Raw genomic sequence first — 26,268 nt, 5'->3', positions numbered from 1 at the left:
ATGGTTTCTCATTTGCATCTGTTCCACTAAGATGCAATTCTAAACTATGTTACTCTTCCTGCTTTAGATTATTTGAAGAATTATATGAAGATCATGGGGATACATTGTCACTCCAGTATGGTGGCTCTCAACTGGTTCATAGAGTAAAAACCTACAGAAAAATAGCACCCTGGACCCAGCATTCTAAAGATATTATGCAAACTCTTTCAAGATACTATAGCAATGCTTTTTCAGGTATTGAACTGAATTCTGTGTTTGAAGATTTTTTTAAAAAAATTTGATTTATATGCTGCCCTTCTCTGGAGACTCAGGGCGGCTTACAATGCGTTAAGCAATAGCCTTCATACTTTTGTATATTTATACAAAGTCAGCTTATTGCCCCCACAAACTGGGTCCTCATTTTACCTACCTTAGAAAGGATGGAAGGCTGAGTCAATCTTGAGCCTGGTGAGATTCAAACTTACAGTAATTGCAGATAGCTTATGTTAATCACAATGCTTTTAGTCTGCTGAGCCACCAGACCCTTTTTCATTTTCCCCCCATATCATTTAAGAGGCACTTTAGAGATATTTTTTTTCTAATTACTAATAATTAGTAGTAATCAGGTTTGACAGAGAATATTGTTCTGATTAAAAAGACACTTATCAAATGCATGGATATATATAGATAGCCACAAGAAATTTTGTTTTATGAAAATCAAAGTATTCTCAAGTTGCGATATTGTACATATGTACAATTGTATAATAAGTTCATGGTATATCCAAATTCAATTTTCCATGTATTGCTGTCCTGGAAATTGATTTACACATAATAGCCAAGTTTATAGAATAGAATAGAATAGAATTCTTTATTGGCCAGGTGTGATTGGACACACAAGGAATTTGTCTTTGGTGCATAAGCTCTCAGTGTACATAAAAGATATAAGTGATAAATCATTGATAATGGATTAGTGGGGAAATAATGGGAAAAGACAATGTGATTGCGGGGCCCCTCGACAGACTATCCAGCATATAGTGAGGGAATGCCCTAACAGAAGATATCCAGGAGATTCTAGGGACTTCCTCTGCATAACAACGGCAGCTACTGACTGGATCTCCAAACTCGACATTAAACTTTGAAATGTTATTTCTGTTTTCCTTTTAGGTTCTCTTACTGCTTTTTTATTGTTTTAATTGTTTTTAACCTGTAAAAATGAAGTGTTTTAATACTGTGTGTGACCAATCATACGCTAAATAAATAAATAAATGGATTAGTTACACATAAACTGTGAGCTGTTGAATAGGCTCTTCGCATGATTCCTGTCTTGCTAAAGAAAAATATATTAGTTAATAAAGGGATCATTTTTAGAGCAGAGATTTAGAAAACTCCCAAAAAGTATAATAGGGAAGCATTCAAGGGAAGAACCCAACTTCCAAGTTTAATGTGAAAGAAATAATTGTAGAATAAGTTCTCTAGAAGATAATTCTTTAATTAAAGTGAGATTGAAATAAAATAAAATTGGTTTTAAGTAGAAAGGAAAATGGAACTTGTTGTGTTAGGCATTATGAAATAGCATATTAGAAAAAATATAGAAAGGCTATAGAAAACATACAGATATATGCATGAGTGCATGCAAATTGCCACTGTATTGTGTTCTCTTTGTAAGGAGGGTACTGGGCTATGTGTGAACTTATCCATAGTGATTGACTGCTGCAGGCAGGAAGAAATGCCCAGAATATAATGATGATTTTTTGGTGTACTTTTGCAAATAGGTTAAGAAATAATTTGAAACAAAAATTCTGTTTGCAGCTATAGATCTGGGTTTCCTATAATGTTAATATTCTATCCCCATTCCTTTACTGCTTTCTGGCAATAAAACTAATGATAAATTATGAGTGAACATGTTTGTTTTTTTAAAACAAATTAAATCCCTTTCCTTGTATCTTTTAGATGCTGACCGGCAAGATTCTATTAACTTGTTTCTAGGAGTATTTCAGCCTGAAGAAGGAAAGTCTCATCTTTGGGAACTTCCTACTGATTTTTATTTGCATCAAAAGGACACAATGAATCTTCTCCAGACAAGGCGAAGGTATTTCATTTCAATATTCCCGAAGTACAGAAAATCAAATAGTTCCATTCCATTTCCTTCTACCTCCATCCTATATTTTAGTGGGTTGTAGGGAGCTTCAAGAGAAAGAGTGTATGGTCTTTCTGCCACATTTACTAATGGAAACCTGTGCAAGAGTTTTTATTGCAAGCAGAAACTTCCATTAATAAAGTTTTTCAAAACTTTCCATTCATAGAGTTATTTATTTAGTTATCAACTTTGTATAGTCACCTATCTCATCAAAAATTGACTCCGGGTGGCATACAACAATTGAATAACACAACAAATATAAAAACATCAGATATGGAGATACTGTATAAAAATCCACCTTAAAAGATGATATCAAAACAAAGATTGCATGCAGGGCTCTTTCCATCCCATAGCAAGCAAAAGGGATCTCTGCATGCAGTTCTGCCCTGTTCTGTCTCAAACAAATGTACCGTATTAGGCATTGTTTTCCCAACTGCTGTCAGCAATATCTTTCTGCTCTATCTATATAATTGAAATAAGTAATGTTTAAATTATCAAGCAGTAGACAGATGTCACAATGAAAGGAATTGGCAAGGGATCCCTCAAAGATATTTTTTCAGATCTAAAGTATTTCAACTTCTTTATAAATAAACTGGACTTAGCGGCATGGAGGCTGACAGTTAGCGGCATTGGCCGGTGACAGTTAATTCAGGGTGCTAAAAACAAAAGAAATACCAAAAGTTCCAAAATTGTTTTCCAAACTAAATAAAGATTGAAATGAAAAGCTATATTGAAGTAGAAGTTTAATGTAATGTACACTGGGACAAAAATATATTTTAGAATTAGAAAACATGCTAATACTTAGATCAAAATGATTCATCATCAGGTAGTATAAGATATAATTTTAAGAGAACTTGTTCTGTCCCTGTCCCACACACGCACCCAACCAGCCAGCCGAGGGTTAAACAAACTCTTCAAACACTCAACGTCAGTGATAAGGAACTTGGCAGCAACTCCGTAGCTGCCTGCCAAGAACTTTTACTCCGATAACACAGACAAAAATACACACAGTTTGAATAGTCCATTTTGTAATTAAATCCACAGCAAATAGGTGTTGTGTCCAAAGGTGCAAAGTGACTTGCCAGAGATTTAGCTTTGTCCGTCACAGAGTCCGAATGGCCACCACACTCCCTTTTATAGCCTGTGGGGTGTGGTGCATGACTCAGCTTAATCTCTGGCATGCCTTCTTTTCTGCTGCGCACGCTTGTCTCTCCAACGCTGGCGTGGGTCCAACCACAATGTTTCTTCGTCACTATCCGACGGCTCGGAAACACCTGGCTCCTGGCCAATCTCTTCTCCTTCGGGAGACACCTGAAGCATTGCCAGAGAGGAGGGTCCTGGAGAGGGAGACCTGGCCGTCTCCTCTCCTTCATGTTCGGAGCCTTCTTCCTCCGATAAGATAGGCTCGGAGGATGGAGCCACAACAGAACTGGGTAAATTTGTGGATGATATGACAGTGAATGGCTACTACTCATAAATGCTCAGTACTGCTTCCAAGATCAACTACAGCATGCACTTGAATATTACTTATTGTAGAACAACATGAGTAAGGGTTATTGCATTTATGTTTTACATCTCATCATGTAAAAGTATCCCATTGGTCACTACCTAAAGCAATATTACTAGACGTTGTATTATCATGATACAGTTACAATCTGAAGATAGTTTACACTGTAAACTCTCGATCTTAGTGTCAGTTTAGTGGATGCCTTTGAGTTATGATTCAGAATTACAGGCTTTATCTCAATTTGTTCAGTCAGAATGACCATGATGGAGAAAGCAGCTAGAACTTATTCTTTGATTATATTGGTTTGTAAAATGTACAGTCTTTGTAGAGAATGGCTTTTTTATGACTAAGGATAAGATTATTATCCATAGCAATATGAGGAAAGAAATGTTTAGTCACCTTTAGAGATCTCATCATGCCACTCAGAGAACAAAAACAAAGCAAGAACATGACTGATGATCAAAATGACAAACCACACATACATACAGAAATTGAACAGTATAAGGATTTGTCAAGAGAAGATGAGAAGATGAATTGGTAGAAGACAATGAAGCTTTTACACTGGGAAATACCTACTAGTTTTAATGTTAGCAGATACATATATTTGCTTTAATATATTGGTTTACAAGGGCTCAAAAGGTTCTTCACAAAAGTTATATATGCCAGATATGGTATTCCTCAGTATGATCATTTCCATTTTCCATCAGAGAAAATGAAACATTTTGCAGGGTTTAGGAAAGTAAAATTAATCCTAGGTGACTGGACTGAACAATCCAAACAATTCAATTAACACTAAAACAGCAAGAGAAAATGTCTGATTAGTTTTATTACATTTTCAGAATACACAGTTGATTGGCTTGGAATATTTCCCAGCAAAGTTATTTGTAGGCCCTCTTTTAAAGATACTCCTTCCTCTTAATATATCTGCAAATAGTCCCAAAGGTGCTTTTTTTCGAAAGATAACTGGACTTTGTTAGGGCTTTTTTTCTTTTGAAAACATTTCACTTTCCATCCAAGAAGCTTCTTCAGTTTTCATAATCTCTTTAAATAACTTTTCAGTCTAAGATTTTTGATCACTAAGTATGTTTTCTATTACGAGACCTATGGAGTGAGAAAGCATGTTTACTATCACAGTTGGCTAAATGATGAGTTTTTAAATCATGAGATTCAATGCGCATGGGTAACAGCATAAGGTTGGCAATTGGAAAGGACAACAGTACCAAATCCAGACGTATGATTTTGCTTTGTCATATTAGTAGGTAAAAGATACTGATGCAAAAGAAGACATTTGAAAGAGAATGAAATAACCTCAAATTCTGAACCTCAAGTTCTGTGAATGATTAGTAGGAGTTTAATATCAGGTATAGCAAACTAGTCTAGCATAGAGTGCCTTCAACAATTGGTTCTATTTCATAAATGCCAGAAGCTGAAAGAGATGGAGGTTGGGACAAGTTAATTAATGCTAAGTTAAATGTTTGGGAGGAGCTATGCAGCAGTACAATTCTGCAGCAGCCAGAAGCTAAACATATGAGTAATGCTCTGCTCAATTTCTGTTATTCAGAATTAAGATAGTTTAAACTTTTACAAATACTTTTTGAAAAATCATTTAATAATCAATGTTAATATATAGTTTTTAATATAAACAAGCAATGTTGTAATTGTTCTATGTCACATTTTATAATGGAAGGGGAAGATGTATATTTCTGCTACTTTAGGACTAATTACCTATAATTAAAAGTGGGCTGGATATAAATGATTTCTTAAGGATGTTATGTTGTTTTGCTTTAGTGGGCTGTTCTGTTAAGAATGATATACATTCTTGACTGAAGTAAGGAATGTATTATATGAAAAAGGAGGGTATTAAGCTAGATAATTATTTAACCTCAACCTCACAGCTAATTTCTCATTTATCTTTATAATGGTTCTAATTTGCTGCATAATATCATAAAGAATTTATAATCTAAAATTTGACATCAAGATTATTGGAAAAGGAAGCTTGGATAATACGGAATGTATAATTTTGTATACATATATGTGAGTTTAGCAACTGTAGAGCATGAGGAATAGGGCGAGAGTTTGGGTAGAGGTCTCCGAGGGCAGCAAGAGGAGAAGCATCATGTGGCAAGAGGCAATTGCAAATATTTGAAGGATGGATGAATGCTTTTCTCATTTTATGTTTTTGGTTTTTTGTTTAAAGCTACACATTTTGGTGGACTCCCGGTGTTTTAAAATATTTGCCACTGCCTTTTGATGAAGGTAAATTATACTTGTATAGTATGAAAACTGTATAACCTGTATAATATGCAACATAAAATGGTCATAACAAAAATCATTCCCTAACATAGTGATGAACTAAGCTTGCATGTTGTTAATAAGGCATTATCCCTTTATGTAGATATATGAAATATGGATTTAGCAGTATATAATACTCTGATTATCTCACTTATCCATCTTAATATATTATGTTTCCCTCATTTTTCAACTTCACCCATTAATATAACTAAGGAAACTTTGGATTTGAGGGATATTTTGCTTGGCTTCCTCCTGTTTTAATGGATTAAGTTGCATGAAGAGTTATTTGATAAACTGAGGGACAAAAAGGGGAATTACAAAAAAAATGAAAGAGGGGCAGGTAGTTGAAACAGGATACTAGCAAATAGTCTGAATCTGCCAGGACAGTCAGGATGGTCGGGACTCAGAATGAATTAAGACTTGCAATGAACACTAAAAATAACAAAAAGGTTTCTGTTGAAATGTAAGGAGAAAAAAAAAATCAAAGAAATGATCAGTAACTAATGGAAGACGATGATAAGAAGATGATGGGCAGCAGGAAGAAAGCGCAAGTGCTTAATTCCTTCTTTGCATCTGATTTCAAGCAAAAGAGAAATAGTCCAATTTATCAAAAGCAGAACAGGAATGCATGTCAAAATAGGGAAGGATTTGGTAAGAGAATACTTATCTGCTTTGGCAAGTTCAAATCTCCTGGGCCAGATGGTTTATATTCTAGGATACTGAAGGAGCTGGTAGGTGTGATTTTGGAACAACTGAGTGAAATCTTTCAGAGCTCCTGGAAAAGAGCTGATGTGGTTTCTTCAAAATGGGAAAAAAGATGATCCAGGAAAATACAGACCAATCAGGTTGGCATCAATATCTGCGAAAATCAAACAATGGATTAGTAGATCAAGGAAATGATGTGAACATAGTATAACTTAGACATCAGTAAGGCATTTAATAAAGTAGACCACTGCCTACTTCTTGGTCAAATAGAACAATGTGGAAGATAAAATACAGTAGTACCACCAGATGAATTTGCATTTGGCTGACCAACCACATTTGGCATGCGGTTCTCAATGGAACTACCTCTATGTGGGGTAGAGTATGAAGCATGCAGTGGGGTACCTTAAGGTTCTGTCTAGGGTTCAGTGCTCTTCAACATCCTCATAAATGACCTAAATGAGGGGACTGAAGGGGCGTTCATCAAATTGGTGGATAATAAATGTTCTGGAGGCCAAATCACATGATGAATAGGTAAGGGAATTATGTATGTTAAGTCTAATGAAGAAAAAACCTGGGAGAGATCTTCCAATATTTGAAGCTGTCACAGAGAAGATGATGTCATACATAGCACCTAAGGGTAGGGCAAGAAGCAATGGGTGGAAGCTCATCAAAGAGAAATAAGGAATTTCCTGACAGTAAGAATGATTAATCAATGGAACACTTTGCCTCCAGGAGTTTTGGGTGCTCTATCACTAGAGATTTTCAAGATGTTTGGGCAACCATTTGTCCAGGATGGTATAAAGACTCCTGCTTTGGGCAGGGGGCTGAACTAAAAGACCTCAAAGGCCTCTTCCAGCCCTATGATTCTAGATGGACTTAGCTAGCTATAGAGCACTGTTCTATGTTGTGATGGCCCTTCAGGCCAAAAACTTGATTTGGTTATTTTTTTAAATACATGTATTGTCACTTATCTAAAATCATTAACAGAAGTTAATTGGCTAGGGAAACATGGAGAGGGATTTATTTGCTACTATTTTTTTTAAAGAGGAGAGAGGTCATATATTCTAACATGGAAAGTGCAAAATCCTCAATATGCTAATAATAAAAATATTAATAAAATGACAAAAGAAAAGCAAAATTTAAGGGTTTGAATATAATCCATCCACAAATCTAAAAGTTAGTGCAAGTTGTATTTTTCCTTTTCACTTAGAAGTATGATTTACTTGTTTTAGTGACATGTGCTGAAAACCAGCGGAAGTTAATAGTGAAGAGATTTCATAAGTTTGATGATGAGATTGATATTCATAATGATTTTTTTCGACCATATGAACTCAGCAGTTTTGATGACATCTTTTGCTTGGCAATGACAAATTCAATGCGGTATGTTTATTACATTTTTATTTGATGTTGCATTTTGAACTTGCTCCAAATTCTTATTCAATTTTCTTTAAAAAGTATATGATAGAAAATATACCGTAAGACAGAAGCAGCAATGGACTGTTAAAAATTACATACTGTTTCTGTTTTAATTCAATAAATGATGTGCTAAATTCCAAAGAATTCTGTACTGTGTGCTTCCAGTTTCAAAAGAAACTTAGTTCTGTCTAATATCCATCATAGTGCATTTATAAACCAACCTAGTTTTGCAGGAATTCACCAATATAAGATGTTCTGAAATATTTGCATTTTGCTGATATGTGTGTGGGATAGATTGGTGTGTGAATCAGTTATTAAGAAGTGAATCTGACATGGTTTGGATTATTTAACAAGAGGAATGTCATTTAATACCTGCAGAAAACAGTGATGTTGGAAATGGACAGTAATACAAATAAATCACTTCCTAACTTGAATGTTATGTGCGTGTGTGTACGTGCGCTGTGTGTGTATGTACAGTATATGTATATGCACACACACATTTTATGGCAATTACATCTGAAATACTCTATTGTCCAGAAAAATATTACTCCTGAAAAGTAATATAGCTTTTTATTTGATTATTGGTTTTTCTTTTACCTTCACATTTCTTCAGAGATTTTATGCCTAAGAATGTTCCCATTGATCCCAGCCCATTTACTGTACGTAAACCAGATGAAACTGGAAAATCTGTTTTGGGGTAAGGAAAGAAGTGCTGTAAAAAGCATAATATTGCTTTATTTATTTAACTATATATCTGCTATTGCTTTGCTATTGGATAGATTGCAGTGTGAATTGGACCAATGACTATTTTTTGTGTCAAAAGGATGTGTCAACAGGGGTGAAATGTATGCACGAGGCTGGGCTTTGAATTTCAGCTTCTAAATCTTGAGTAGTTTAATAGATTTACAGTAAACCATCTTTCTGCCTGCAGAACCCACAAAAGGAGATCAGCATCTGTCTTTGCTTCTGTCGGAGAGATTTATGCTGTTCTCTTTTCCTCTGGATTCCTCTGGTTGCTGGACACCTACATAAACCAAACTAAAATAATACCAAGCAATGGTATTAAAACTAGCTGCCAGTGTGCCAGGTAGCAGTGCATTCAGTGCTGTTTCCCCCTCTCTCCCCCCCCCCAAAGTAAATGCTCTCTTCTAATGGGGGGGGGGATTCTTCTAAAAAACAAGAATAATCTAACAATTACAGAACTACTCCAATGTTTTATTGCCATTTGATGCATGAAATTTCTTTGTAGTATTTCTATTGTTACTTCCTTTACATTAAAGGTTATAAGTGTTTTTGCTGTCTAGTGTCTACCTTACAAGGTTGCTTGTTTAGCGACATTTCAGTTATTGGGGCAGAATTCAAATCAAATCTGAGATAAGCATCCTTCTTCTGTTTTCTGTTTTCTTTTTTGTACTTCATCAGCCAGGTCTTATCTTAGCAAAAAGTCATTCCTGTTTCTTCAATTAGGCTTATCCCCACTCCTCAAGATAGACAGTTACTGACTAAAGAGCTTGGCAGTGCAGCAGCTGGTAAAGGAAGAATTATACAGAAAGATGTACCATTGCAGGAATTTTTAATGTGGATTAGATAATGTCCTTTGGGTTCAGAGTATAATTCAGCTTCCTGACCCGCTAGCAAGCTGCAGAAGGCTTTCTGGTTGCTTGTGACTCACAGACTGCAAGTTATCCACTCATTTTAATGCAATAGATCTTTTTTCCCAGGGAAAAAATAGAAATGTATGCTAGTCTTATTTCTTAATACCTTCTATACATACAAAATAAATAAAATATATTTATCAAAGTATGTTTAGTTTCTAAAATTAAAAAAAGCAGAATCTTATTCAGGTAATTATAAATTGACAGTGTTAATCACATTTACTGTACCTCTGATTTTTCTAATTATTTCCCAGTCTTTTGCATTTCTAATGATATACTCCTATTTGTTGATCTACTCTGCATACAATATGTCTCTCTGTAGTTCTGTGTATTTAAGATCTTGTTTTATTACCAATGTTGCTATGAGATACTGGCTCTGTTATGTTTTAGTTAAGTAAATCAGTTATTACTATCAGATTCAGCTGAAACGAAATGAGTAAGGACATTGTGTCCATTTCGATTTATTTTTTATTTCTTAATCTGAATTGGGAATGGAATTTTGGTAATTACAATTCAATACATGTGAAAGTCTGTAAGTTGAGATAAGTTTATATAGTCTGCATACTTCTTGGCTCTATGCTGGTTTGCAGGAAAAGACTAGTTCCAAGTGTCTTTGCCTTTTGCAAAGAAATCTTTTGAGCTACCTTCACCTAATAGGTAGTGTTGAGAAGCATGACTTCTACAGATACAGTATGTTTCCCTACTAAAATTTACTGTTGCAACATTGTGTTAACATATGTCCACCTGTTCCCACAGTGCATTAAGCAGTCTTAAGAATTCACAACAGATCTAGAACTCTACGTTCAAAAATTGCAGTGATAACAGTCAGTTAATGGTCTTGTGACATTTATTTATTTATTTATTTATTTATTTATTTATTTATTTATTTATTTATTTATTTATTTATTATTTACATTTTTATATTGCCCTTCTCCCGAGGGACTCAGGGCGGTGCACAGCCATACTAAAACATGTGTATCTATAGAATTTAAAAAACAGTTTAAAACATATTAAATGATTTGGCCCTATATTAAAAACTAAAACACCCATTAAAATCCATTCTTAAGCCAGCCCAGCCTGTTGAAACAGTAGAGTCTTAAGGGCACGGCGAAAGGGCACGGTGACAGCTAGAGTCTTAAGGGCACGGTGACAGCTGAAGGTACAGAGTTTTCTGTGTTGAGAGATCTTCAAACTCTGTTGATTATCCTAATTTTGCTCAAATATTTTGTAATGTGCCTGATGAAAGAGTTTACTTTTAATAGTATAACTATTGAATCAGGATTAACTACTGCTTCATTTGAGTACATCCAAGAATTTTTTCTTAAATTTTTACATTCTGTTCTTGTTTTTATTTTTAATGATCCCTTTTTAAAAAAAGAACATAAGGGTAGTTTCATTTCTTCATCTCTGTCCTCAGTCTCTAAAATCAATTTGCTGAAAGGAACATTCTTATATGTCTTTAAGAAGGTAAATACTATAATTGTATGCAAGTGATCAATAAGGCTATCCGTACTGAAAATCTAGTCATATTTTGTTCTTAATATACCATGCCTCATAGAGAACAGATCAATTGCATTTTTTCCTCTTGAAATAGTTCATAGACTTTAAATCATTACTGTTTCAGTGATATCAGTGTTAAAATGTTCTGATCTTGATCTGGAGCCATTTAACCACTTCACTAGTTTGCAATTTACTGTTTTCTAGCCTGGACTTTTTAAGTGTTGGCAAATGACTCAGTTCAGCTAACAAAGTCATCCTTTGCTCTTTTCTTTGTTTGTAAAGTTTTACTTGATAATCTGAACATTAAAAGCCATTTTAATTGGTTACTTCTTTCCTAACGTTTTTGCACCTCAGATTAAAATGTGTAGTCAAAGTCATAGATGACATGAAGAGCCAAATGGCCCAGAGGCAGAACAAACTGTAATTGTAGCTGGAACAGAAAGTCTAACAGAATTTAGCCTTAGAGGATCAAGGACTCTAGCAAGTGAAAAGAATGAAAGCATAGTATGATATTTTATGGAGAAATCCATGAAGCTTCTGTTAAAGGGGCATTTTGTGCAATGTCTTACTGCAGCTATAGTGTTCCAGATCTCTCAATCTGGAGGCATATCAGGGATAGTGGTGTCTCTCCACCCTACTTTTCAAGTTTGAATGGTTTATTTATTTAACCTAGAATATTACTAACCATCAGTATTTTAGCGGTTTACTAGTAAAACATTAAAATTCAAGACATTGGAAAAGCTCAGATACAAACTTTATATGTCATTGTCAGCTCTTTGAGGTAGATCAGGTCAGGAAACAGAACTACCAGTATTTTACTATTGTAAAGTGTGTTAACATAAACTTAAAGACTTGTAAGAATATCCCTTTTCCACTTCTTAAACCAAACAGTCCAAGCAGGATGATTTTGATCTTTCCTCTCCTCTCCTCTAGCACGTCTTATCTTTGTACTCCTTATCTTATTTTTCCACTTCCACAAGCTCTGCAGAAAATGCTGTTCAAAGAAAGAGGAAGCCCAAATCATCCCCAGACATCCAAAATACAGTAAATAATTAACCAGTAAATACCCTGTTTCTTCCCAAATAAGACATCCCCTGATAATAAGCCCAATCGGGCTTTTGAGCGCATGGTAATAAAGCCAAGCGCTTATTTCAGGGTTCAAAAAAATATAAGACAGGGTCTTATTTTTGGGGAAACATGGTAGTATAATAGTAGAAATGATAGTAAAGTCAAGTAATGGAGCCCTTAACACTTTCAGAGCCCTATGCTTGGGTACAGAGCCAATTTTTAAAGCATTACAAAAGGCCAGCAGGGTTGGAGCCTTTCTAATCTCTGAGGGGAGAATATTCCACAAAGCAGGGCCGTCTTCTGAGCCCTACCAGCCGACACTGTTAAATCAAATTGGATATTTTATTACCCTTTGGATCAGGGTTATTAACGATATTCTCATTGTAAAAAAAAGTATTGATGAGATATTAAGAGCAGTCCTAGGGCTTCACATGTTCCTTTACCAGAATCTCCATTTTAAATGAATGTTTTCCCACAGCCACTATTCATGTTTACTTGGTTTAACAATTAACATAAACCACAGGTCTTTCCTACTTAGGATATCCTCAGGCTCATATTGTTGTTAAGTTTAGGGAAATAGGATTTCCTTAAGAAGAAATTGAATATTTTTACTCCTATCCCCAATGTGTCAAAAGTGTGCAGAATCTGGATGACAGTCAGCCCCCAACCCCAAAAGCCTGTGAACTGATAAACATGTTTCCAAATTTTATCAAAATTTAACATTTGATTAACTTTGGAAACATGTTTTGTTGTTAATCACAACAAAAGACAGGTTAAGAAACAAGCTACTGTTAATTTCAGTTCATTAACTACTGAAGTTTAATGAAATTTACATGAAATTAAGTCAGATTTTGGTATGGTTCTTGTCCGTCTATTATTTTTAAATGTGTGACTTCTGGCAGGTTAATCAAAGGTTAAGTGCAGCTTTGACTCGGATGAAATATCAAGAGGGAAAAACCTAGCACCAATTAATGTAAGGAAAAGAAGAAGAATCCTTTTGTTCTATTTCTGTTTCTTGAATTCACAATTTTGTCCTTCCTCAGGAACAAAAGCAACCGAGGAGAAGAAACAGTACTGCAACGTAAAACGGCTGCTAGTGCTCCTCCGCCACCCAGCGAGGAGGCCCTGTCCAGCAGCTCTGAGGATGATTCTGGAACTGATAAAGAAGACGAGGGTGCTACCTCTCAGCGTTCAACACCTGTGAAAATATCAGATACTGGAGACAATACCAAAATAACCGAAGTAAGAAATTGGGGTGCCACAAAGACGGGCACGATTTTATATCTGCTCTTCTGCTTTGTATTCAATATGTACCGAAAGCTTACACATCTGATTTTCTCTCTGCATTAGAGACATTTTTTTTCTAAGATTCAAAGGCAATCACAAGAAGATAAAACCAAAATAAAAACACTGAGGAGGGACCTCGGAAAGCAGATGGAGTACTTAAAAAGCAATTTTAAAAGGGATTGTGCAACTGATTAGATTTCATGCAGAAAATATACCGTGAAGTACTTGATATGTATCAGTGTTTTAAATTAAACTAGGTAATTCAGCCAGGAATGAAAAATGGATTAATAGAATTTTGGCTTAATGTAGAAATATAGCTTAATATTACATTTTCAAATAGGAATACTAATTTAGCCAGATGATACCCTTGTGCAGACTGATTCACTACCATTATACTGCTTCAATATCTGGTGATGTTAATCAAGATATGTAAACACAATAAGATGAGGCATCTTGGCAATTTTGTTTCAGCACAACTTGGACATTTATGATTGTACAGAGAAAAGTTCAGAGCACAACTGTATGGACAATCAAAGATCAAAATGTGTGTCTTGTCTTTCAAAACTTGTCTTGAGAACAAAATTCTCAAGAAGAATTTTATACTTCTGGCCAGATTGGGACTACAAGCCATAGTTGAGGCTGTGGGTGGGAAAACGGGTTTCCTGTCTATCTGGGGGTTTACCATCACTGGTCTTGGACAAGTTTGCTCTTCCCTAGGTGGACCTAGTGTATAAGCTGGGAATCCTCCTGTACTCATGATTCCTGCTTGAGGAGCAGGTGGCAGTCATAGTAAGAGAGCCTTTGTACAACTTTGAATTATACGCATTTCCTAGATTGGAAGCCCTTGTCTCAGTCACTCATCCCCTGGTCATCTCCTGCATGGACTACTACAATGTGCTGTACATAGGACTACCCTTGAAGAGTATCTAGAAGCTGCAAGCTGTGCATGTAACTTCTGCTGCATGAGCTCCACTGGATGCTTGTCCAGGTCCAAACATTTTTGTTTTTAGTTTTATATTAATCAGATTAACAGTATTTGATACTGTGATTCCCAAATTTGGAGAACTGTAGTATGTTCAAATTGTAGTTAGTGAGAACAAGTCAGGGCCAAACCATGCTCTTATACTAAGCAGATTGCCTTCAAGTATGGATTTCATCTAATATCTAAATATTAAATATTTACATTTGGTATATTGATTATATTATTTACTTTATTTATTTATTTATAAATTAATTTGAATACATTTAAATTTAATTTTGAAAGTTTATTCTCCCTTTTAGATGCCAAAGAGGAGGTTTGGTGGGGTATGTAGCATAATATCCTGATATTCCTGGAATATTAAATATTTTAGTCCATCTGGAAAAACCATATGATCTCTTTGGAGGTGTGCATTTGAATATGCACACATAGACTCTTTCTCACTGCTGATATTTTACCTGCTTTGATTTTGCATGGCTATAGTTGCGTAAATTGAGAATTAATGGGAAAATCTTCATTATTGCAGATTATTTGTGGAATCCTTCTAATACACAACATCAAAAAATTATCTGAAATGTTGGCCCATTTTTAGTTCTTTTAGTGCTTTCGAAGAGGAAATATAATAACATCCCCAAAACTGAGTTGCTATGCCTTACTGAAGTTGGGGAAATTAGATGGCAACATGAGTGTTAATGAGCTGCGCCTCTTAATTCCTTTTACTCCAACCTTTGTCCCAAAATCAGTACTTTGCTTCTAGGTAGATGCCTAGATAAACTAGAGGAGGATTTTATTCTTTTGCTCTGAGGCCAGTACTCTGAGACTATAAAGAAGATTGCAAGGTTCTTTTCTGTCACTAGTCTTGATACATTGCTAATTACTGGAAATGCTCTAAATTGAGTAATAGTAAATGCTTTGTGTTGATCATACGTTTTGTGATAATTGATTTTTTTCCCTTTTTTCTGGAATCCTGATCATTGATAGAAATACATCATGTCACGCTTAAGGAGCCCTAATGCTCTTAATGCCACTCTTTCCTCACCCCTAGCAGCAGGGTTAGCAAATTAACTGACCATGGTTTGTTTAAAATTACATGTGTTGGTGAGAAGCAAAATGAAGATGTTTTTGGCTGGAGTTGTCTAGAGAACACAGCTGTAGTTTGGTAATCCATCCTTCATCCAATTTTATGATTACACACACTACTGAAAAAAAAAAACATGAAGAATTAGAATTAAGCTGATGTTCAGATAGGAACCAGCAGCCACAGACGTGTGCTAACTAGCACTTATGATTAAGTATGTCCTACAGATATTTCCAATATGAACAAAACTGACTGTAGATATCTAATGAATAGTACTAGATCAGAAAAAAAGGAACAGCACTAATGTGTTATTTATTACCACAGTCTTTTGTGGATTGAAGCATTGTTTACACACATAAATGAAGAATTTTTTTTTAATAAAATCATACATTACATGTCCCATTTCTGCTTATCCATTCCTATTCCTTTTCATTCACTATAACATTATACCTCTAAATATGTTTTTGGATATTACTTACTCTTCTCTGCTGTTCTTTGTATTCTTATATTTACTCTTTTTTTTCTTCTAGTTATTTCTTATTTCATTTCAGTTTCCTGTTTTCATATTTCTGTTTCCTTTTCCCCTTCTCTTTGTGAAGGCTGCTTTACCTTTCACCAGAGATCTTATGGCCTGAAGACACTATTAAGAAAATGCATAAAATACACTTATTTCACTACAATTTTTCCCTATATAATCCTGAAATGTTACATCCTGAAGCAGATCTTTGTTCCCTTGTCTGTTGGCTTGCCATGGACTCTGGCCATTTCTTTCTCACTTAAGCACCTATCTGTTCCTAACAGCATGGCACAAAATTAACCTTGCTCCATTGCCTGCCTGGCTCATCTTCTCTGAGTCACAGGGAGCTTATGGGAACATGCAAGAGACAAAGACAGGTAATGAAAATAATTGTTCCAGTAATTTAAAAACGCCAAAAAGTCCCACAAAATAATTTGGGTAATGTTAACACTTGTAGTGTTGACACATGCACTGTACTGTAACATTGCAACCAATTTATACTTACTTTTAAAAAATGACAATTTCTTTTGAAAATCAATAAAAGTATTAGAAATCTCAGACGTAGCATCTAAGTTTCCTGTATAATATTCAGAGACACATGTGTCTCTTCCTAAAAGCAGGTGTCTACAACATTTTAACTGCAGATCATTTATCTCTGTTCAGAGATCCTAAAATTCCCAAGTAGCCTAACCTATTTGTCTTCTAACATATGGAAAAAAATCCCTCTTTTAAAAAAAGAAGAACTGGCATCAGAATATTGAAATGCAGTGCACTCCTATGAACGGTTTTAGATAGCTAATCATGTATGATTCAGTATTGCATTTCTCCCGTATCTGAGATTCTATTAATTTTCTTCTCTTCCGATGCTTTGCTGAATTACCTGCTTAATTGCACACATTTGCTTGTTTGTGATGATCTCAGACTTCTTAGGGTTTTTCAGAAGTATTTGGAGTTCTCCCTGTAAAAATTACCTTTCAGGTGTATTGGAAGATGTTCCCTGTTGCAAAGATAGAAATAAGAGTTTGTGTGTGAATGGAGTAAAGAAGCTTTTGTTTTTGTCCTCTGACATCAAAATATTCAAATACTGTCTCTCCATAGGGTGTAAGATACAGTATAGTACCAATGTCTAGATAACCTGACTCATGCAAGCACATGCATTCTAATTAGTAACTTCTTCTACAGTAAAGAACAGGGATCTAAGAGTCCTAGTGGACAACCATTTAAGTATTAGCAAGTAGTGTGCCGCAGCTGCCAAAAAAGCCAATGCAGTCTAGGCTGCATCAACAGAGAAATAGTATGAAGGTCATGTGAAGTATTAGTACTATTATATATTGTTTTGGTAAGACCACACTTGGAATATTGCATCCAATTTTGGTCACTGTGATACAAAAAAGATATCGAGTCACTAGAAAAAGAGTGTAAGAAGAGCAACAAAAAAATTAGGTGATTTAGAGGCTAAAACATGATGAACGATTGCAGGAACCAGGTATGTCTAGTCTAATGAAAAGACGGACTGGGGTGACAGTCTTCCAATATTTGAAGGATTGTCACAGAGAAGACAGGGACAACCTATTCTCCAAAGCACCTGAAGGCAAGACAAAAAGTAACAGATGGAAACTTATCAAAGAAATCCAACCTAGAACTAAGGAGAAATTTCTTGACAGTGAGAACAATTAATCAATAGAACAGCTTGCCTTCGTATGTTGTGGTTGCTCCATCACTGGAGATTTTTAAGAAGAGATTGGACAGCCATTTGTTTGAAATGGTATAAGGTTTCCTGCTTGAGCAGAGAGTTGGACTAGAAGACTTCCAAAATCTTTTCCAACTCTGTTATTCTGCATTCTATAAATCAAATCCAATAGCCTAATTCTTTTTCACTCCCCTTATACAGGGTAGTAAATATCACTAGAGTCAGATTTATGCTTTTGTCCTGATGACATTGCCTAGCTCTGAAATCAGTTTAAAATGACAGAAGTGTCTATAAATTGCATTCTCTTATCACAGCCATGTTTGCAGCTTTCCTCAGTCTTCATTGAACCTTGCCTTTCTTTTGTGGGGAAGCTGGAGATGCAGATACTGTAGCTGTGCATCAAGCATTCCAGCTTGTGGTACTTGGTGAGAGCAGACCTACAGTTTCATTCACACTACAACTACTTTGGAGAAGCATAGGATAGCCAAGGCAACCATGCTTGTAAGTTCTTTAGTTGGAGCAAATAAAATCTGTTGCTGAATATAATAAATGAAGTGGGGATGGAGAGTTGAGAGGATGTTGAGAGATCTTGAGATCAGGAGCCAAATGGATTGACTTTGTAGGATGGAGACGATTTATATCTTACAGGGGGGAAAGCAATTATTTTAGAGAGTGATTGAAGCAGAAAAACAGCATAAGAGCCTATTCTGTGAGGCCAATCTGACCAAAACCCAGAAATATCAAACATGTCAAGGTTCTTCTTACACAAGAGGTAGCTGTGTAATTCCTACCTTGAGTATGAAGAAAGTTCTAATGAGGAATTTGCTTTATAAACCAAATGAAGCCAATTTTTTACCAGGACTCTGGACTTATTTTCAAATCCAGATATACCCAATATATAACTTTGTCTCAAAAGGAATATTCCTGATGAAAGATACTTTCCCTGAAGTGTGACTAGGAGCATGTATGCAGGGAGATCTCCCTTCCTTTCTCTGGTGAGAAAAATGATTGGTGTTTTTAACTATAGAGTAGAAATGGCTAGACAAGAGGCTGGGAAACCAGTAAGAGATTATTTCCGTTCAGCCTCAGCTTGAAATGAAAATTGGCAGGAAACAGGATTTCTGCACAGCATAATTGACACTGTGGTAACGTATGCTCTAAGGCCAATGTAGGAAAAGATTAGCTAAGAATTCCTTTTTCTGTGTGGTATTTAAGCTTAATTTACTATCTCTGAAGAATTTAAGCTCTTGGTTCATGGTCAATAAATTGTCTTCTTTTAGGCAACGTGGAACCTTTATGGATCAGAGTTCAGATTAACAATATTTTATGATTACCCAGAACCTTAATTGGTTCCTTCTTAACCTTCTGTCTGTTCTGAATGGCTCCATATTTGCTATTGAAAGTTGTACCTAGGCCTTAAATGTTTGTATTCACTTCCCCCACTCCTTTTTTAAAAGAGCTAAAGAAATTAATTTATTGCTTGTGAGATTGCTCTGTCTCCAAAGAAGGTGGAGGACTGATTATCCCTAGTCACACTCCTCTTGATACAAAAGCAAGAGGTGGCATTTATCAACGTATTGTTTTTATTATTTATCAGTAAACATCCTGGAAGGTTAAGTGAGAGGGATTCTAGGTAAAGGCAATCTTCCTCTGTGGAAGATAGGTGATGTTAGCAAGTAACTACCTGCTGTAGTAATGCTACAGCAAGAAGGTAGCCAGAATGTGTAAAACCCAGAGTCCTTCTGGGAAAGGAAGGATGAGCCCTCCTTTTAGCCTATCAACCATGTTACTAAAAGGGATAAATAAGAAGAGCAAAGAATTAAACAGGATATATTTTGTAGCAACTTTCTCATAAACTTTGCAGAGATAAGTGAAAGTTGGTAATTAGGTCAGATGAATTCTTTTGCCTGGTCAAGTAAGATATTCTATTCAGATGTCTGGATAGCAAAATCTGGGAATTACTAGCATCTGAATCCAGTAACTTCAGAATTGAATCATAAAGTTGATAACTAATGATAACAGCTTAATGTACTATACTGGGTAAAAAGCAATTCTATATACTGTACAGAAGGGTTTGTTACAAAAACATCTTTTATTGGCCTTGGTTTTCCTTGCATGTAGCTTCATTGGAGACTGAATTCTGATGTTGCTGATGTTGTGGTTAAGAATATTCTATTACATCATGTACGAATAACATGCTGTGAACATATATGCACACAGTCTCACATATAGATAAACACAAATGTGTATGTATAACCAGATGCTTCTCTTTTAAAAGCTAAAAATGGTTTAAGTTGTCACATTTCTTCTTAGTGGAGATATGTTCTAGGCTTCTAAAATTATTTCCATAATAACATGGTCATTTTTTTTGACAAATCTCCTAGCTTCATGGTATCATTGTTGAGACAGTAGCCCCAATTGTGTACTGTAATTAATACAGTTACATTCAAAAGTTGTATTAGGAATTGTTGTATTGGTAGTTTTATACCCAGTCCTTCTATGATATGTATTACATTTAATAATTATTGAATTCTATATTTGTGTTTGGTTCTCGGGTGTATTGTACAATAATACTTGCCTAATTTGAACACAATGCAATATATGTCCTTTCAAATTTTCTGTGTTTAAAGATTACTTCTTTGGGAAGCACTTGTGCCTCTGCTTTGCTATTGGGTTTATTTCATTTCATTGTTTTCTTGGAGGAGTGGGTTGGCTATTGCTGCTTTTTAAATTGTATTTCTTGAAATCTTTGAATAAACTTACAATCTAAGACATATCACCCCTAAAATTTTATCTTACTTTGTTTCAGAATGTAGTGCAACCTACCAAAGATGTCTATGGAATTAATCTTTCAGAATCTCCTTCAGAGGATGATCTCAGCATATATACAAGGTAGGTTTTTTATTATCTTGCTAATGCTGAAAGAAAGCAAACCTAAATATTTGAAAAAGAAAAGAAAAATGGCGATGTTTCAACCAGAAGTATGCTCACTTACATTGTACTCACCTCAGTGAGAGAATTCACAGATTGCTTTTATTTTGCTTAGTTTAGTGGGTATAGATCATTAAGAAGTTGTTTAATTGTGTATCTCTAAAATAAATTCATATATCTTCTTTTTTTTTAAAAAAATCTTTATCTCCAAGAAAATCTGGAAGTAAAAAGTATGGGTGGTAGTTATCATCATCATGCTCAATCATTTTTTATTTAAAACAGCAGTATAAAACAAGGTAGACCACACAATTAGCTGCGTTGCTAAATGTAATTTTAAATCTAGATTTCCGCAGTCTTAAATCCAAGATGCTAGCCACTCTAGCTCTGATTTAAAAAGCCTGCCAAGCTCTGCCATCTCACCTTGTCCACAATTTCTTGTTATTAAGAGCAAATCTCCATTGTCTGTAGATTTCACAATAATGTATGGAAAAGAATAAGGAAGATTCCAGATATTGCACCTTTCTGCTAATGCTGGTATTTTTAAGCCTGGTGCTGTAACGCATGGAGCTAGAGTATGGTGTTCTTTAGCCTGCTCCATAATAGGCCTCATTGGAACCAATTACTGACCAATATCTAAGCTTTTGGGCATTAAATCTAGTTCAAGTGAATTAACTAGATGGGTGTTCACATAAAGACTTCTTCAATTCTCATTCTCACAAGATGAAATCTAGGGAAAGAACACATATATTTCTGCATGTAAGATACTACATGCATGGGTTATAAATATAATAAAGTCTTACCTTTGTACATTAGCATGTTAATAGTAAAAGGTTGTCTTTATTTACTCTGTGATCCTTTGAATAAAATGTATTTGGTTTTTAGAGAAAAGAAAGCTATGAAGACCCTCAAATGTCTAGCACTAGCCTAAAAGTATTTCAATTCCTGCATTACTCACTCACAAATTAACTTCTAGGAAAGGATATTGTATTTTCAAGCTGCTTTTAATGGAACTTGATGTCTCTTACTGATATATGACTCTTACAAAGTCTGCAAGAAACATATTATTTTCATTATTTCAGACAGTATGTTTCCCAGTGTGCTTGTTCTGTCTCTGTTCATAGGTTTGTTCAGTTGGGACAGAGTCAACAGAAGCAAGAAAAAAGTTCCCAAACTTTCTCTCCTAAAAACTTAGACGGAGTTATAAATTTGTAAGTATGGAGTGCTCAATCTGTCTACTTAAAATGTTTCAAAAGTTCTTTTCCAATCTTTTTATCATTCATTATTATTATTATTTCAATTATTATTTCAATTATTATGGTCTTTTTTGTCATGAATGAAGGTGAATATACTTGTTCCAGGATAATGTTGCAGTATCCCATCTGGGTCAGTCACTGGGACCAGAGGTTTTGTCTTCCAAGCTTTTGGACTCATACTGGAGCCCATCTACAGAGAACTTCTTTGTAGCCAGCTTCTGTCTAGGCTAGAGAAAAGTTCCCTGAAGATGGGCTCCAGCATAAGTTCAAAAGCTTGGAAGACAAAACTTTTGGTCCTGGTGACTGACCCAGATTGGATCCTGGTCTTTTTTGTATTTAACAAAATAACTAGTAAACATTAAAATGATACTTTAAAAAGTAACACTGTATTTCTTGGAGGAACAGAATTATGATTTACACTTTTACTTTGTAAGACAATATATAGAGACTCTGCACAAACCTAAGTTATTGTCTTCCAGTTATTTTGAACATTAAGAGTTTGTAGTGTTTTCATGAAATGGACCTATGGAATAGTAAAATAATAGGTGATGTCATTAGGCAGTTTCTAATGTTCAGAATGCCAAAGATGAAAAGCAGAATCTTTTGAAGACTTTTGAATGGTGGGATCGGAAGAGTAAAATTAATAACATATTGTGTACTTAAATGTAAGACTAGAAACCTAATAGGAAACCAGACAATTAAGAGAGTTTGGCATATATGTGGGATCACAGCAAAGCCATTATAGAGCCAGGATAGGACATCACACGATCACAGTAATGAAACAGATGAAATATAGTAGAATGCTGCATAGAAGTGAAAATCCCAGAACAGATTGATTGAAAAGTAGAAAAGAGATGTCTGCCATGTTAACACTGATAATCAATCATGGAAGATGAGGAATGCGGGGTTTTAGAAAAAAAGATAAGAAATATCTTTGCTCAACTTACACAAGAGACGTTTCTCTTCCTACGCATACTCCTTTCACCAAAATTGGTTTTAAGTAGTCCCTAAGCTTTCAGAGTCAATTTTTAGTAATGGCACGGGTGGCAAAAGAGGAAGGTTTACCTGTCCCTCTTCTATTGACTAAAGTAGTTGCATAAGCAGAACAATAGGTGCCCAATTAGATTTTATACCATTACTATTATTATGACATTGTTTGTCTTTTATATGTCTCACCTTTCTTCTACAGCTCACTACTCTGTGTATTTATTTTAACTACATAATAACACCTAAGTTGATTGGGGTGAGAGTTAATTCCTGCTCCAAAGTCATCTCATGAGTTCCATGGTGAAGCAGCAATATGAACTAATCTCTTCAGTCTCATTCCAACACCTAAACTTCTAGTCAACAGCGAAATGAAATTGCATTGATCATTTGTCAGACTTCGGTGACATGGAAATAGGGTAGAATTAAAAATCAAATTAAGATAAATAAAATAAACATAGCCAGCACAGATATAAGTTCCTTAAGAGATCATCATAAATTGTAGCAAAAAATAGGGAAGCAGATAAGTTAGTCACTAATTTTTGAGGAAGTTTAATCAAATTAGATTATTAGTGAGATTCTGCCAGCCTTGCTGTCCATTAAACAGATCATACGAGAATGTTTCCCTCTGATTACTAACTAAATTAATAACCGATAGACCCACTGACCAACCAACCAACCAGCATATCATGTTCCAGGGCCTTGAGAGGCTATAGCAGCCAGAAGACTCCTGAAAAGTGTTGGGGCGTGTCCTTCCATTTCATTAGGAATAGGCAATTTTTTTCAGGTTGTGTGACTACATCCTTTCCTTCTTTTCCGCATGCTGAAGTTTTGTGAGCTACAGTTCAGTAGCAGATATTTTGGACACAGGAAGCATTTAAAAATATGTAATAATGTCACAAAATAAGCACCATATTAGACAGTAAAACATGCATGGCATATGTCACTCACTTTTTTTTATATTGCCATGTGAATAATCAAGAAAGAGAAGCTTTGAATGGTATTGTTGATGTCTATTAAAGGAAATCTCTGACTAGAATTTCTATCTTACCTCTTGAAATTTCTCCCGAGTTTAACATTCATTTTATTTTATTTACTTTTCACAGAACACCCATCTCTGCTTTCTCTCAAGACAACATTTATGAAGTCCAGCCACCTAAAGTGGACAGGAAATCTATTGAGATTTTTCATGCTCACATCCAAGCAAGCAAGGGTATCATGCAGCCTTTGGGAAAAGATGACATCTTCCTATACCGAGAGTATATTAGGAATAGATACCTATGAAAACCATAGTACTCATCTCTTCTGAATGTAACTCCGCTGAATCTTAGATAGATCTTTCAAGGAAAGTTAGGAGGAAAGTACCTTGAATGCCTCTTGTATGTTTTTTTTTTCTCCCACAATTCCAAGGAGGACAGATGACATCTTTAATGGCTTTGTGGTACTAATACAAGTAACTTCAGGTGTGAATAATTAGTTTGAAAAAGAACTGAATATAACCTTTGAGAAGGATTGAGAATATTAAAGATTTTGATAAGCAATATTTTGTACAAATGTAAGCGCATACACATATTGTATGTACACACATATATAGACATCCATAAGTAAATTCATATGCACACTTTGACATAGTTAGAGAGTGAAAAGTTGCCATAAAATTTAAACTCTACTTCAACTTTTATACATGGCCAAAGTCCCAGCAACATACCTAAAAAGATCTAAAAACATGCCCTCTATAAAGTAATTTCTAATACTTTTCTGTTAGAGGTCAGGGTAAGGAAATTTTTATTTGATAAAGTAGAGTGGGGTTTTATATCAAGAAAATTTGATAATAAAATGTTTGCAAACATACAGTCAGCTCAGAGAGCACCAAGGACTCCATAGTTTCTAATTTATTGTCCTCATCTTCATTAGGCCCAATTGATTAGAAAATAAAAGGAATGCTTAGCATTTTTTGTGCATTGCAAACAGGAGATTCTACCATTTGTGTTTCTGTGACAGCACCTCTTGCAGATCCAATCCCAAGGTCTTCACTGAAACAAGCGGACTAGGCATGGCAGAAGACAATTTTGTTGCCATCTATTATGAAGGCATTGGAATTGTTGCACAAGCTTCAGACATGGATGTCAGTTTCTATTGCATCTGAATCGCAATCATATGACCATGGGGCCACTGTAAGTCCCTCTTCGTTCATTAAATTTTGAATGATCACTGAATGAGTGGTCATCATCTGAGGCTTACTTGTATCAATATGAATCTTTATAGGGATTGTGTACCTGATATAATCATTCACTCTACATTGTCTTCTAGAGTGTGATCTATTTCTGAGATAATCTATGAAACTTCTGTTCTGTATGAATAATGCCAACCTACAGTACCAACAATAAATAACACTAAGATTAACAATAGACAAACAATCAAGAAGTAAACAATATCCCAATCAAGGAACTGCCATATAAGCTAACAGTAAACAGCCCAACTAAAGAACTACTAAGATGACTCCCTACTAACACTGACAGGGCAAGCCACTAGAATATAAATTGAGAACAAACCCCACTCCTTACTAGCACTGATGGATGATGTTACTTAGTTTGGGTAAACCCTAAGTTACAAATATTCTCCTTTATCAGACCCATTAATACAATGAAGCAACACTATTTGGTTATAGAAGAAATTAATGCAGCTTGGAAACAATTTACCGAGAAGTTGCTTACAAGATTGTTTGATATTAAAGCAGAAGATATAGAAAGCAACAAATTTTATTGGATAAAACAGAGACTGACCGATTTGATTTTAAAAAAATGCTGTATTACAAAAGCAATGAGGAAAAAGATGCTCTAGATCTGGCAAAATTGATTTACATAGAAAACCTCTGCAGTCTTAGATGAACTCACAGATACTGTATCATCATATGTCAGCTTCTGTGAAAACCTATGTGTACCGACCAGGAACTTGCGAATATACAATAACTACAAACCTTGGTTCACAGCTAAACTTAAGCAGCTATGTCGTTCCAAAGAGGAAGCCTACAGAAAAGGTGATAAAATGCTGTACAATCAGGCCAGTTAAATGTATTAACAAGGGAAATCAGAGCAGCAAAAAGAAGCTACTCTGAAAAGCTAAAGAATCAGTTCTCAACAAATGAACCAGCAAACGTGGAAAACTCTTAAAAATATCACTGGTTACGGCAAACCTTCCCAGGCTGACGGAAATCAACAACTGGCAGATGACCTGAATGGGTTTTACTGCAGGTTTGAAAGGAAACTACAGCCACCTATCTCCACAACCCC

At 35.2% G+C, this 26,268-nt stretch overlaps 1 protein-coding gene across 1 annotated transcript in view; it reads left to right on the top strand.

Moving 5' to 3' along the window:
* The window catches only part of FIG4 (FIG4 phosphoinositide 5-phosphatase), a 72,718-nt gene extending 48,425 nt beyond the window's left edge, over positions 1-24,293 (top strand). The window contains exons 15-23 of the mRNA XM_070953411.1: positions 68-234; positions 1,930-2,068; positions 5,821-5,879; positions 7,853-8,000; positions 8,650-8,733; positions 13,303-13,501; positions 20,620-20,702; positions 21,863-21,949; positions 24,085-24,293. Coding sequence (XP_070809512.1) covers positions 68-234; positions 1,930-2,068; positions 5,821-5,879; positions 7,853-8,000; positions 8,650-8,733; positions 13,303-13,501; positions 20,620-20,702; positions 21,863-21,949; positions 24,085-24,262 — 1,144 coding nt within the window. The 3' untranslated portion in view covers positions 24,263-24,293. The remainder of the gene's footprint in view (positions 1-67; positions 235-1,929; positions 2,069-5,820; positions 5,880-7,852; positions 8,001-8,649; positions 8,734-13,302; positions 13,502-20,619; positions 20,703-21,862; positions 21,950-24,084) is intronic.
* Positions 24,294-26,268: the final 1,975 nt, after the last annotated feature.

Source organism: Pituophis catenifer, unplaced genomic scaffold (genome assembly GCF_029215685.1).
Source record: "Pituophis catenifer annectens isolate HBS135680 unplaced genomic scaffold, rPitCat1.0.hap2 SCAF_1, whole genome shotgun sequence".
In the NCBI taxonomy this organism is placed as follows: domain Eukaryota; kingdom Metazoa; phylum Chordata; class Lepidosauria; order Squamata; family Colubridae; genus Pituophis; species Pituophis catenifer.
Note: the sequence above shows the minus strand (reverse complement) of the source record. Positions and strands in the feature narration are given on the sequence as shown.